Below are 14933 nucleotides of genomic sequence, written 5' to 3'. Positions count from 1 at the left end.
GGAATGGTGTAGCAAAAACAGGAGGTGCAGAGAGACTGGATCTGGTTATTTTGACCTGATGAGTTTAGTCTACTGGAAATGAAACTGATGGAATTTTGGAGTTTGACACAACAACAAGGGATCCGAATTTGCTTGTTTAGGGAGGTTTCTAAACAGGACTAAAATGTCCTTTGACATGGGTGGGGGAGGCAGGGCTTCCTCAAGTGTGTGGACAACAACCTGCAGGAAGAAGAAATGAGCAGGAGATTGAAGTCAGTGTGTAGCTGCAGTGGAAATTTGGTTTACAAGCTTGAGAATTTCACAAAGGGATGAAGGAAGGGGAGATCGAATTCAAAGATTCAAAGATGGTATTGGCTGTGAGATTTTATGCAGACTGGTGGCAGAAAGTCTAAAAGTTGATCTCCTGATTTCTGTAAAGATATTGAGCAGAAAGCAGTACCATTAGCTAAGATAAAAATTTAGAGAAACAGCCAGGCACCAGTGGCCCACACCTGAAATCCTAGCTACTCAGGAGACTGAGATCTGAGGATTAAGGTTTGAAGCTGTACTGGGCAGGAAAGTCCATGAGACTCATCTCCAATTAACCACCCAAAATCTGGAAGTGGAGCTGTGGTTTACTCAGAGTACTAGCCTAAGAGTTAACAAATGAGTTCTGAGTTTACACCCCACCAGCAAAAAAAGAAAAAGAAAATTTAGAGAAACAGATTTTGTCTGAATGGAAGTCTGAGAGGAGGGGACAATGGATTTTGTCCTGAAGATGCTAAGCTTCAGGTACAAGCAAATTTTTACTTAGCTGTATCTAGTGGGCAGTAAAATCTCACTGGTCTTAGGACAGAACAGCTGCTCACACGTATCATTCCAGCTACTTCAGAGACACATTGGGAAGGATTCTGGTTGGCCAGTCCCAAGCAAAAAGTTATCAGTACTCTATCACAACAACAGCAACAACAACAAACTTCAGCATGGTGTATGCCTGTAATCCCAACATTGCTACAATGAAGGCCTGAGTAAGAAGGCCTGCCTGAGCAAAAAGATGAGAGGCCCTATCTGAAAAATAATTGAAGCAAAAAGGGCTGGACATATGCTGCAAGAGGCAGAATATCTGCCTAGCAAACAGCTATGAATTCAAATTCTGTAAAATAAATAAAATTCTACTTGGTCTCTGGGGAAAGAAAGAAAAAAGGAATGGAATGGTTTGTAGACCTGTGCTATGCTGTCAGTAGATGCCATTTCTTCAGGCCCAAAGGGGCGAGAGAGCTAACTGGTTGATTCCACTGAGCTTCTGGCCAGTCCAGGAGCTCCTGGTGGACTTGAATAATATTAAAGAGGGTGCAGTATAAGGGACAAGTGTCAAGCCTAAACGTGCCACTGGGAGTTTCACTATTTAAAATATTTGTTCTTCGACATAAGGGGCAACAAGGTATTTACAGCAGTGTGCACTGCAAATAACAAGGTAAGTGGCGTCTCACATTGGTTAAACTCATTACCTAAGGGGCTGTATGTGGGTAGGGGCGGGCTCATTCCCAATCTGAACTGGCCTGAGGCTCACTGGAGCATCCTGGAAGCCTGGGAGATGAACTACTGGGAGATGAAATGAGTTGCAGACACAGCTGGATCCGGAATGTGTGGGCTTGAAGCACTGACCGGTATTTCTACCAGATTCAGATTATTCCCTCTACAAATCCTTCCTTTCAATCAGTTCGGCAGGCCTATCTCTGCCTTCTGGCCGGGGCACTCCAGTTCCCTCAGCTGAAAACTAAGCAGTGGTGCCCATTCCCTTGGTCTGAGAGCTCTGACGAGGCCTTGCTAGCGTGGCTAGTTTCCAAATCCCAATTTGGGGCTGCCCCTTTGCTTCAATCTCAGCCCAGTGAGCTGCCATTACCCATCTTCTTGCAGATAAACTGAGCTGAAAGTTCTAACTTGGGGGAGCTGTTGAGAGTGACATACGTCTAAGCAAGATTCCTACCTCCCTTTTTTTTTCTCCCTTGAGAAACAGAAAGGGAGCACCCGGACTCCGCAGCGCCTCGGGAACTGTGTCAGTACCTGGAGTAGATGCGAGCCCAGTTCTCGGCCCACGTTGTCCAGGGGACTGGTCCGACTGGAGTGGCCCCACGCCTCGCCGAGCCCTGTGGAAACACAGCCTTTAGTGACAAAACCAGACCCAGTTGTCTGTTTGAGGCTAGTTGGCGTTTTATGATTTGTTACACAGGGGCTACCGGTGCTGGATACCATCCCCCTCCCCGCCCCCTCCCAGGTCACACCCCTGCCCAGTGCCAACCTGCCGAGGGACAGGAGGGGGCGTGTCCGAGCGTGGAAATGGCCCCGCCCCCCGCGGCTTCCGAGCAGAAATGGCACTTGCCACCCCCACCGCCGACCCGATTTCTCTGGGAGGACCTCTAAGCGTCTGCCGAGAAAGACTGAACCCCCCCACCCCCGTGGTAACCTGGGCGTAGGTTCACTCGTGTTTCTGCGTAGGCTGGTGACACTTAAAAGTTTTCCTCCTCGGCCTTATCAAAAACGGGAGGGAGGGTGTCCCCACACCCAGAAAACACCACCGGAGAGATCCGAGACAACCCGCTATGTCCACCTGGACCCAGATGCCTTTCTGATTGGCTGGGTGGCTTTCCAGCCGTTCTTTTCCCTTGGCCCCTAACTTTAATCCCCTTATCCCCTTTAAGGGGGGGGGGATGTTGGCGTTGACTTCCAGACATCCTTTCATAACTCGTCCTTCTCCTCCTTTCCCTTCCAAGTACCAGCCTAACACATAGCTCATCCTCCCCCATCCCCATTAAATTAAAAAAGAAAACTGGAAACGCTTAAAGATCCCGCAGAACTTCTCTGAAGTCAGTTACTTCATTGAGGTGGGAACAGCTTCTCAGCAATGTTTTCATTCTATTCTAGACCCAGGGAATCATTGTTTCTATATGCCCCCAACAACAGCTCCTATCAGCAAAAACAGTCCATTCTTCTTGATATTACACACTAAGAGCTTTTCAGGCCTTGCCACAAACCTTTTGTGTGTGTGTGTGTGTGTGTGTGTGTGTGTGTGTGTGTGAAAATGCCTTTAATATAAATAAAACACTCCAGACTTTCCTGTCAGATCAAAACATATTGGCTTTGCTCTATTATATGTGTGCAGGAAGAAATCAAAGTAAGTCAAAAGGAATTTGTGAAAACCTACATTAAAATGTTGGGGAGAGGTAATATAACGGGACTGATGTTGAAATTCTGTTAACTATATAGTTAAATCCTTTTATTCTTATATCATTAAACAGCATTTATCGTGGCCAGGGTTGTTGTTTCTTTAGGAGGAAATATATCATAATGTATACAATGGCAAATATTCGTTTGATTCATGCTCATATAGGGCTGGAAAAATCTCTCACAATAAAACATGGAGTCATATTTGTTAAAAGGTCTTGGGTAGGGGCTGCTTGTTAAGCAAACGATCAAAACCCTGACAACGAGTGACGACGAGCTCGAATTGGATCTTTCTGGGTGTTTGCACATCTAAATAAATCTAACGATTGCCCCACCACTGGGCAAACATCGGGGCCCCCTCCCCCGCCTGCAAATGGGCCCCCCTCCCACTCTCTACAGGTTTCCTCTCCTTACTCGTTAGCCCGCCCCAACTTCCCTCCCCGGAGTGACTCACTGTCCTTTCGGGGCCCGGCCATCCTCCAGGGACTGTACTAGGGGAACCCGACCCAGCCACCCGCACACAGTCTGGGGGGGAGAGGGGGGTCGCCTGCGTTTCACTCTTGACCTACCCAATCTACCCTGGACGGTTTTTGGCAGGACTTGTTTGCTTTTGATCTGGACTAGCCCCCCCCCCCCCGCCCCTACCGCCGCCCACCGCACCCTACCAGTAGCCTCCGGAGGAGCTGGCCACCCCAGCCACACGACGGGAAAGGAAAGGAGCCTTGCTGCTGGGAGCGCCCGGGACTCCGCGGTGCTCGTCTTTGGGACCCCCTCGCACTTGGTCGAGGCCCAACCCCCCCAAAGCGTCGCCGGAGCCCACAGCCCGGCCCTCACGTAGCCGCCACTCGTGCGCCCCGACGCGGCGCGGGGTAGGAAGCCGGCCCCTCGCTGCCCTCCCCCAAGCAAGCGAAATCCCAACTGCGGATCCATAAATGTCTTCCGTGGAAAAAGTTGTGAGTCTTCGGAAGCAACCTCCCGACTCAAAGAATTTGCAGGACCCCTGGGGCTAGGGTGAGGTGCAGGGTGGGACACTGGCTCGCCACGCCGGGCGCCGGTGTGTTTCTTCCGGCGGTGGCCTTATTTAGTATGCACCAGGCAGGGAACCCCAGACTTACCCCCAGGTTAATAAGCAGCCCGTCTGAGGCGGACTTACGGGGGCCTCCCGCGCCCTCGTCGGCTACCAGCACCACCGCAGAGCCCTTTGCTTTCCCCGAGCAGGGCCTTCTCTCTGGGTTCTGGAATCTCGGTCACACGGTTAAGTCTGAGTTAATGTTTTGTAAGGAACTGGCTGCCCCCGTCTACCTGTCGGGATTTCCAAGTGTAATCCCAGGGCTGAGCTGGCCCATCGCGGTGCCCAGGGCCCCTCCGGCAGCCCGGATCAGTAGCACCCAGGACACCCCGGGCCCTGGACCCCCTCGCCCCTCGTATTCGGTGTCTCGAGCAGTACCCAATTTCAGTTGTTTAAGGGGATGTGTGGTAAGCTGAGATTCCATTTCTGCACTTGACCTACCGCAGAAAATTCGCAAATCCTTTGATTGTCTGTTTAAAATGAGTAGGAAAGCAGCTCCTTTTGCGGCGGGATTACAGTGGGCACAAGATCTAAAGATTCTCTTGTAATTTGGCGAGGGCCGAGGGAACCCGGTTTTCCAAAGGAGAAAAGAAGCGCGGAGACAGGGGCGATAACTAAATCGAGTTTTAGACAAAAGGATTTTCCCCAGCTAAAGTGGTCGAAGACAAAGGAAAACATAATCTATTTTGGAAGATTTCCAAGATATGCTACATTAACCTTAGCAGATAAATTTTGCTTCTCCCGCCCCCCTCCTTCCCTTAAAGTCTGGTTTATTATATTTACATAAGTAGCATTAGAAGCGATGTATCTATTGTGAATCTAAAGGGCTATCTCACATTTCATGTGAAAACCCCAAGCAAGTTTCACTGTGGCTTTACCCTTGGTGCTGGGTTGAGCCATTTCCATTTAAATACCCCCTGACCCAAGGATTACCTCAATGGACTGACTGCACGGGTTTTGTAATTTCCTGAAAATGAGATTTCGATTTATAAAACAAGAAACCAATTAGTAACCAAATGAGGCGAAGTAGATCCACTAAAATTGACCTAATCCCACAGGCACCATTTAGGCCCGTTCTTGGCGAATGAATGATGAGCCACCGTCTAGCTGGAGCTCAAAGCATCATCCAGCTGTGTTATTGCAAGGAGCAAAAATAAATTGATCGCGCTTTTCCTTCGAATGAATTTCATACCCTTGACAAAATATAGATTACAGACCCCTGCATCATCTCCCCCCTTCACACTCAAACGGGGAGCAAAGGAACAGTCTCTCTCTCTCTCTCTCTCTCTCTCTCTCTCTCTCTCTCTCTCTCTCTCTCTCTCTCTCTCTCTCTCTCTCTCTCTCTCTCTCCCCTCCCTTTTATCGGGCCTGATGCCTTCTCACCTTTTAGGCAAAGGGAGGAGGAGGAAGTTGCTTGAGCCTCCCAGTGACTACGTCCACAACCTAGAGACTGAGGTGGGCACTCTCTCAGCAGCTCCTAGCAGTGGGTCTCTAGCTACCTGGAACGTCGGAGGCCCGAAGCATGAGGGAGGGGGCTGGCTGGCCTGGGAGAATCTCCCCACCCCCAAATGCTTTGACTTCTGCAAGGCCTGTGGTCATTGTTGAATACACCGTTCAACTATCCCCAGGCTGGTGCCCAGTTGCCTTTGTGTTGAGCTGGGGGTACTCATCCTGGCTCGGGCTCTCTGGGAAAAAGAGGGAGAAAGAATGGGTGATAGCAACTGGGCCCAGACTCCTGGGACTCTGTCTGAGCAGAAAGTCCCTTCAGGCACCGAGTCGCGCTTGCTCGCACCTCTGGCTTTGACTCTCAGGCTACCGGGCGAGCGCAGGGGCCCCAGAGGACGCGCTGACCGTGCCCGGCCAGGCCTTGTCCCACTTGCCTGGCTGGAACTATGTGTGTGTGCCCAGTGAGCACCTGCCCGCTCCCCGGGGGGCAGCGCGTCTGCGCCCTCGCGGGCCCCGTTTGTGTAAATCTGGGGGGAAGACCTAGGGTCGCCGCGCTGACCCTGTCTTTCTGCGTCCTCCTTGGGCTTCCTGGTGGACGCGGTGCAGGTCAACCAAACTCCCCCGGCCGGAGCCAGCCTCCAATGGACGCATAGCTGAGCCGACTGGGGAAAGGCAGGGCTCAGCATGGCCCCAAATTAAACTGGGGAGAAGTGCGTGAGTGAGAGCCCTTCCTGGTGGCTGAAAAGTGTCAAACAAAATGGTTTCAGGCTTCGAACTTCCTTCGGGATCGGGACTTGGCTGCACACGACCCCGGCGACACGCACGACCAAGACCGAGACGCGAGAGGCGGTGGCCCCTGCTTCGGGCTTAACTTGCCGTGGAGACCCGGACGATCGAACCCAGCCTGGCCTCTCCTGGAAGGCAGGGTTCGATCTGAATGCCCTTTGCGTTTCCGATCCCTCCCTGTGCTTGGGGCCCGCGGCCCAAGCAGCTGGAAGGGTGGCTGTCCCCCGGCGGCGCGTCCCCCAGGGGCGACCCAGCAGAGCCACAGCAAAAGGAGCCTGGGAGTCACCGTGCCAGCCTAGTGGGCGGCGATTTCCCACCATCGGGAAGACACAAAGGCGCGCGGCAGAGGCCGGGGAAAATCGGAAGCCTTTGGTCAGACCAGGGTCAGCAAGGGGTGGGGGTACCTGTCGAGAAAGTTTGCTCAGCTACAGAGACAGAGTTAGTACTCTCTTAATTAGCAAGATCATTCATAAATAACCAGGGTTCCCTTATACACACATTAAAAAGCCCACGAATCAGAGGCCGGCAGAGGGTGAGCCACTAAAATCAGTAACAGTTCTCAGAATCCAAACCTTGTTTTTGTGAGAAATACCTGGGGCCACAGAAAAATGCAGGGGGCTTGCAGGGTGCATCCCCATTTGTCTGTAAATTTGAAGCTGCCCAAATTCCCCAGAACTGAAAAAACAACTCCCCTACACAGTCAGGTTTGTTCTCTGTAAATTTAGTCTACGTTGAGCCTCAGGTTTGTAACTTACAAGTGCCTTCCTTTCCTTGTTTTTCTTCATGCTACTTCTTTTATTTTTTGTTAAAATATGGCACTGTTTTTCATTGATTGGATCTACAATTTGCAGTACATAAATCTGCCTGGACAATTCTCTTCATGGGTGTTTTTCTTTATATTTTCAGTGAACATCAAAACTAGAATTAAACAGAGTTAATCAGCGTGGACCATAAACTGGGCTTAAAGGCCTTTAAATGAGAAAAACTTCTGTAAGAAAATAAACATGGAAACCTAATGCTCAATCATTTCCCCGAGAAGCAAAGAAAACAGCCCTAAATCATCAGCCCACGTGGGAAATGGGGCCTCTTTTCTTTTCTTTCGTTCTTTTTTTGTTTTGGTTATCTGCCTCTAAATATACAATGATGAAGAATTTTAATCTTGAGGAAAATGTTCCAGAAAGGGACTATGGAGGTTTGTTTCATCATTCCTGACCTTTCATCATTCCTTTCCTAAATAGTTACTAGTTTCAACTCTGTGGTTATTTTTACTCTCCAAAGATACCTTGATGATCAAATATAGAGTGGTGTTACCAAGATTCTGAATAGCTACTGATGCAAAAACATGTCAGATCCTTTCACTATATTCACCACTATACTCCCAGCTAAAACGATGTTATAGCTGACTAACAAATATGTATTTCAAAGTTGAATGTGTTCTATTTTGCACACAACTAAGATCATTCCATCTCCTTTTTAAAATCAAATCTATTTGGCTTTGATAGCACCAAACATCTCTCTATGCCTCCATTTTTCCTTTGCAAGGCTATGTTAAAAGAGAATATGTTATAAATAAAAATATGCTCTTCTAATTATTTCACAGTATTCTTCCCTTTTTCCTATGAAATCACCACCATAATGCTTATTTTTACATATTTCAAAAACATATATCTCATTTCTCTCTCTCTCTCTCTCTCTCTCTCTCTCTCTCTCTCTCTCTCTCTCTCTCTCTCTCTCTCTCTCTCTCTTTCTCCAATTAGGTAAAATAGTAAAAGTTGAAACATGCCTTTTAAAAACCTATTAGATCCTGGAGGTAAAATTGTATTCGGCAAGTGAGAGGGGGGCCTTTTCCATAGAGGACTGAAGATTTCCCTTTTTTCAAATATAAGTATGATGATGCTTTATCTGTTGGTTTAACATACAACATTTGGCATTACTGGGTAGCGTAGATTAAATGTGAGCAAAAGCAAATTTGATGTTGTTATACATACAGCTATGTCACCAGATTTGTAATTACTGGAGATCATATATTTTGCAAAATCCAAGTCACATATAATCGAGTGTTTACCATGCTAAAGTAGCTATATTTCTTTTATTCCTAAAACAAGATTTCATTGAAGACCTACTGTGAGCTAAAACAACTTTAAAATAAGTGGAATTTCGTCTTCAAGTTCATGAAACAAAGGATCCTATCCAGAAAAAGTATTCAGTTTCCCTGTATGCCTTAGACTTCAACTTTGTGCATCCACTATCTTAACTCTAATCTGAGCCCCAAAATTGGCACCCCCTACAGGTTGTGCCTGGCTTTGCCACTTGTCACCTTTCACTCCTTTGGGAGTGCTCCTTTCAAAGGAGCTGCTTTGGGTTTTTCTTTTGTTGTTATTTTTTTTTATCCTCCTTTCTCTTCTACTTTAAAAGGCTATGTTTGGGCTTTGGGATTTTTGAAACGTATACAAAATACGCTTTACTCTCAAAAGCAAAGCCTTATCCCTAGGACCAGCTGTTCCAGTGATCCTGTCTAACTCATGGAGTGCACGCTCAGAGTGAGTTATGGGCTCAACAGTAGCTGGAGAAATAAATGATGTGGCCAGAGTTCACACATCGTCCATCCCCTCCTGCCCATAAACTCACACTCACCCAAGAAGAGGGATCAGGCAGGAGTGGCCTGGGCCTGGGTCGTGGGACTCGTGGGGGTGTTGTAGAAAACAGAGCTAAAAGTAGCTAGAGTGCGCCCAGTCTGACCTCCCAGGGGACTCTCCTGTCCAGTGCTAAACAAGACATTAGCTAGAAAGTTTACTTCTTGTTCCTCCTATGTTTCATGATGTGATTTATAATTTGTAGAGTTAGCATCTTAAATTGGAAAGCAGAGAGAGAGAGAGAGAGAGAGAGAGAGAGAGAGAGAGAGAGAGAGCGCCACTCATCTTCTCCCTGCTGCCTCAGCCCACGGCCAGTACTTAGCAGACTAGGATCTCTGGCCCAGCTTCCCCGGCTCTCCGGTCCTGCGTGGGGTCTGCCTGCCGACTCTGAACGTTATTCTTCTCCTGCTATTACTCGCAGCTCCACAAGCAACACCATATGCTGCTTCTGATAAAGCAGCCAGCGACATCGGCACCGATAATTGATGAGACCGGCTAGAAATCACGCAGAAAGGGAGCCCACTGAGACCACGGGAGCTGACAAATCACTGCTAATAATCCCGTTAGGAAGAGCGCGGCCAGCCGAGTTCGCAATAGCTTCATTTTTATAAAGTAGGCGCTGACAGTATAAAAGACAACGAGATCTTTAAAAAAAAAAAACAACAACAAAACAGAAGGCAGTGTGGTATAATGGTAATTTTCCCATCAGCAATTCACAGCACGGTTTGAATGGGAAATGTGGTGTTTAGTGTTTAGGTCCTCCTGCCTTTCTTCTTTAAAAGCAAAACAAACAGCACCACCAACAAAAAAAACGAAAACTACTGTTCAAATACTCTCGGTATTGACTCTTCCCCCCCCCCCTCCATTTCCAGAGTCAAATGAGACCCTTCAAAGAACTGTTTTAAAAAGAACTAACAACACCACTTCTAGTTGGAGGGCAACATGGACTGCAGTTTAGTTTGGAAGTTTTCCCACAGTGATCCTGACTAATTTGGAGCATGTTTTACAAGTGTTTACATCAAGACCAAGAAAACTTCAAACCCAACAATTACTACTTCCTCTCCCCCCCAAACACTTTTTCTTGTTGATTTTGGATGTTAACCCCCAAACATTCGAAATCAACAAGGTAAACCTCTATTAGGCCAAATAAGAAATTCACCTTTGTAAATAAAAAGGTTTCTTTCCCTTACATCTTTTTTTTGCTTGTCTAGTAATCACTCCTTTGCATTTACAAATCTCTGTCTCCTAGCAAAGGCATATCTGAAATATTTTCAGGGAATGTATTTATTTGAACAGAGAAATGGGAAAGAAAAGTGAGCACAAATGGTCATCCACAGCATGTGTTCTAGAAAGCCAAGTCCAGGTTCTGGCCCTCATGCAGTGAATTCTAGTCACCTAAACTGCAGTTTAAAATCATGTCAATAGCTAAGCTATCCTAACTTCTAGGCCTTGTTTGAAATTTCAACCCCAGCATCTGTTTGCCAACCTACCACTGAGAAGGGATATTTCTAAGTGGACCAGCCATCTTAACTTAATTTTATGTATTTGGGAACTAGCCAATCTCAGGGCCAGAGATGCAAATTGCAGAGCCTCTGTAGTTACTTTAAGACTCTGGGAACATGTGAAAAACTTAGAATAAATTTATTATATGCAGTTGAAGAGACTGGGTAAAGTCAGCACAGACTGTTCACCAATATTCCCTATTACTTTGCAGAATGATAGAGATACAGAAGAGCTAGTATCTGACTTACTTAGCTTGCTTTACAAGGGTCTAGCTAAACCTAGCAAAACTACAGAATTCAGCAGTACTGCTCTCTGCAGGGTGCAATTCTAACAGGAAGAATAAAACAGAAAGGCATGTTTGGATTAGTAGTACTTTCAATTGAGCCCCATCTCTGAAGTGTTGACAAAAGCACTGTTGGGCTGCTTCCCAACCAAACAGATCTGATGGACTGAAGAGAAAGTATTAGTGGAGCCTAGAAAAGGAACTGCGAGTTCAGTGAGAACTGGTCAAGTAGCTGAGCAAAACTTCCCTTCCGGGAGGAGTATGTAAATACAAATATGCTAGGCTGCTTCTCTACTTGCCGGCCTAGCAAATCTACACCTTCTTCTACCTTTGACATTTCATCTAGGCAAAGACACTTACTTACCTTCGGGGAATACCACCCTCATTTTGAGATAGCTGGTGGTGAGTCTGATTATGGATGCTTTGTCCAGCTGCGAGGTGATGGCCGAGGGCAGAGGCAATAATTTAGCCAGTTCATAAAACTCACTGTTTTCTTTCTCCCTCCTAGTCCGAGCAGCATTTTTGGACTTTTCTTTCATTGTGTCTTGTTCTCCCTTTCTTCTTACAACGTAAACTCCACAGAATCATCCAACACGGAGAAAAAAATAAAGAAACTTTCAACTAGAAATCATACTTGGTGAAAATGTAAAGTATACTTTGAATGAGGAGGCTGAAGTCTGTACCAGCGGGAAATATATGAATTGTAGGAAAAGACCAGGGCAGCAAACAAAATATTTTTCTTTGAAAAATGGGAGTCGCAGGTAGAAGAACGTGGCCGATCGGAGACAATTTGGACAATCCTGAGGATCTGTAGATGTCAAATGCTGGCCGGACTCGTGAGGAGCCAGCCTTTTCTCCTGCTCGGGGCTGAGAACCCCGCTCCTTGGAAAATCGGCATAATAATCCCCGGCGATGTTGGCTCTTCAGCGGCGCCGCATTGGCCGCCCACGAAGGCGGCTCGGAGCCGGCTTGGGTAGAACAGCGATCCGGGCAAACTCCTCTAGACCACTGCGGAGAAAACAGCATCAGAGCATCAGAAACCTGCGACCCCACCACCATCACTCACACCCTCACCCCAAGTCTGCGCGGGGGCGGGGGGACAGCCAGAGAAAAGGTTCAAGGAGCCACGGCTTTCCTGCCAAGATCCATGAAGTTTCCTTACTTTTTCCTTTTCTTGTTCGTTACTGTTAAGACATAGAGAAGTTAGGAGCAAGGCTGAGCCCCCCCCCCCCCCATAAGGTTGGCATCTCCTCACCCACGCCAGCCACGTCCTCCAGAGCTTCCCTCAAGTTGCCCGAAAAACAAAACGCGTATTTTCCGAGACCCTCGAGAGCCTCCGGGCCTCCAGTCCCCGCTCCCGCGCCAGGCTGGGCGCAAGTCCCAGGGCGGCCGCTCAGAATTCCTCCACAGCGCCGCGGGAGCCGCTCGCGCCGGGTCCGGGCAGATCGGGAGCTTGGCCACCTTTCCCGCACGGGTCTCAAGTCTGAAGGAGTCCTCAAAAAGTGGCACTTACACAGTCCAGCCCCTCGGGGACTCCCGAGGCGACCCCGGTCTCTCCCTGCTCAGCAGGGGCGGCTCCACGCTGGGCCGATCGCGCCGGGTTAACAGGTGGCACGCGCGACAGCCCCCTCGCAGGCAGGCACCGGGGAGGGCGGCGCCCCAGCCTCGCCTCCCGGGCAGCAGAACCGCGCGCGCCGCCCGCAGAACTTGGGGTGTTTTTTTTTTTGTTTTTGTTTTTTTTTTTTTTTTCCTGCATCACCTACCTTCAATCCTCCAGGGCTGCAGAGGGAACCTCTTAAGGGTACTCATGCCTACGGGCCAACTAAGCAAATGTGCGGGCCTCCCGCTCCCCACGCGCAGAGAGGCTCCGCGCACTCCCAAGGCTCCCTTTTTCTTGGTCATGAATTGGGGGAGGGGTACGCGGCAGAAGGAGGAGGATGAGGGCCTTGGGACGGGCGAGGTGGTTTTTAGAATCCTCCTCCTCAGTAGTTCCTACGAGCCAGTGTTATTCCTAATTGGAAGCCGAAAGACCTCCCCCCGCCACCCCCTTTTCACGCACACCCACCCCCTTAACTTCTTGATACCTTCGAGGGTTTAGCTTCAACTTCACTCCCGGGCTCCCTTTCTCCCTCCCTCAGCAATGCCACTCACAAGTCTTCTGCCCTCCCATTGGCCCAGCGCGCCCAGGGGCACGGTGCTAATTGGCCGAGGCGAGTGAGTGACGAGACCGTCCTGCACCGCTCCCCCCCCCCCCCCAGCGGCTCAGTTGCGGGCTCCGGGTCCTACCCAGCAGCCTGGGAGCCGCGCGGTTAATGAGTCCCCGGGCGCGGGGGTCGACGCTGCCCGGTTGCCGCTGCCCTGCTCCGGACCTCTCGGGCCTTCCGGATGTTGTGCGAGTGTCGCGCTCTCCGAGGTCCCTGGGGTCCGGGGTCCAGAACCCTCAGCCTAGTGCGCTCCCGAGTGCTCGGCGCGGCCGCCGCCGGGAACGGACGAGCAGACTGGGGCTCCGGGCTGGCGAGGCGAAAATCACCGGGACCATGAGCCGACTTTGCCCAAAGGTGGACCCTGAGGATGCGCCCCTCCCGAGGGCAGATTCTGGGGCCCGTGAGGTGCGCGAGGCCGATGGTGGACTTTATTTTCTGCCATGGTTGCCTGAAACTAATGTGATGCAGAATTACTCGCCAGAAGAAATAAACCCAATATTTGCCTTGATTAATCCCCACCCCCCAAGTCCCCCTCCCCCAAACAAGAGTGGTTCGTGTTTGGGGGCTGATTGGTTTCCCATGGAAAGCTCTCCTACGGGGAAGAAGCGAGGCGGGTGGGGTGGAGAGGAGAGGTTCTATTTCAGGGCAAAATATGAGTTGATCCAGGGACAGACCGAGGTCTGGGAATGACCAGTTGTCTTAGATCCGCGTGCACTTTGCGTGCGGCTTTGTATTGGGAAACAGGAGTTCTACACTGGCTGTCCTTGCAGAAAAGATGCCGCCTTTAGGATGACAGTCCCAATTCTGGCCGCCTCTTAGAGAACTCGCGAGCACTGACAAATTATACTATACTTCAACGATCTTCTAATTTTAATCGCCCTATCCTTCTATCATTTGAGAAAAGAACAACGGGGTGGGAGGAGGGGAGGGAGTGAAGTTGCTTCCAAAGAGAATTGCTGCTCCCTTCTGACTCGATTCTCCATCTTCTGTTCGAGCCCAGCTCCGCTCTGCTCTGCTCCGGGAGGTCTGCCGGTGACAGAGGCTCTCTCCGCCATGAGACTGTGTGAAAACTCATCTCCTGTGTGACCCAGAAAGCAAATACGACAGACTGGGGCGTGCGCCATTCTGCTGATGTTTGGGACACCTTTAAGAGTGTGCATTAAAAAGAAAAATACAGACATCTGCCACCTTCGAGCTGCTCAAATGACAATAAGCTCCCAGGACAATGGGAGCTTTCGGATGGGTTTTTGGCACATCTGGGCAACACCTGGCAAGAGGAGGGCAATGGTTTGGAGAGGAGGGTGGGAGGGAGAACAGAATTACACAGAGTGTCTGTAGGTGTTTCAAAACTGCAACTGTCATGGAGGAGAAGTCATTTCCCCAGGGGCTGGATAGGTTCAGACACCTGGCTCTGGATGGTTCTGGGTGACTCGGGCCAGGAATGATACCCGAGAACACAAGAAAGGAGATCTCAGACAGAGATGAGCTGTGGTTCACACAAGATGCCCAAAGGACCAGATAAGGTCAAGTCAGCTATTGAGGAAAGAAGAGGGAGGGAAGTGTGGAAAAACCCTTCCCCGCTCTCTTTTCTTTGCCAGCCCGGACAGGTCTCAGGAGACGATGGAGCCACCGGGCTAAGCAATGACACTTCAGCGTTGAGGAACAGTTGCTATCCGGGCAGTGTCCTGGAGAGGATGCCAGACAAGTGGGCATTGGCTCTGAACGCTGTCTTCCCTTCAAACAAGCAGATTGTGGAAGTGATTTTCTAGGTTCTACAACTTGCTCGCGTTCACTGTGTAAGGAAGGGA

General features: G+C 49.3%; 1 protein-coding gene across 6 annotated transcripts in view; it reads right to left on the bottom strand.

Moving 5' to 3' along the window:
- Sim1 (SIM bHLH transcription factor 1) overlaps window positions 1-12945 on the bottom strand; it is a 79929-nt gene extending 66984 nt beyond the window's left edge. For 3 of the 6 annotated variants that reach the window (XM_048353774.1, XM_048353773.1, XM_048353775.1), the window contains exons 1-2: window positions 5654-5767; window positions 2044-2126 (exon numbers count right to left, since the gene is read on the bottom strand). Coding sequence is in view for 3 of the 6 variants with exons in the window: in XM_048353770.1 (XP_048209727.1) it covers window positions 2044-2126; window positions 11286-11460 (258 nt within the window). In the remaining 3 variants the exon portion in view is untranslated. Of the gene's footprint in view, window positions 1-2043; window positions 2127-5653; window positions 5768-11285; window positions 11930-12176; window positions 12657-12684 lie in introns of those variants that run through there. The other 3 variants (XM_048353770.1, XM_048353769.1, XM_048353771.1) reach the window with 3 other exon arrangements.
- Between the last annotated feature and the right edge of the window lie 1988 nt (window positions 12946-14933).

Source organism: Perognathus longimembris, chromosome 9 (assembly GCF_023159225.1).
Source record: "Perognathus longimembris pacificus isolate PPM17 chromosome 9, ASM2315922v1, whole genome shotgun sequence".
Taxonomy (NCBI): domain Eukaryota; kingdom Metazoa; phylum Chordata; class Mammalia; order Rodentia; family Heteromyidae; genus Perognathus; species Perognathus longimembris.
The sequence above is the reverse complement of the archived record's forward strand: the minus strand, read 5'-3'. Positions and strand labels throughout refer to the sequence as shown.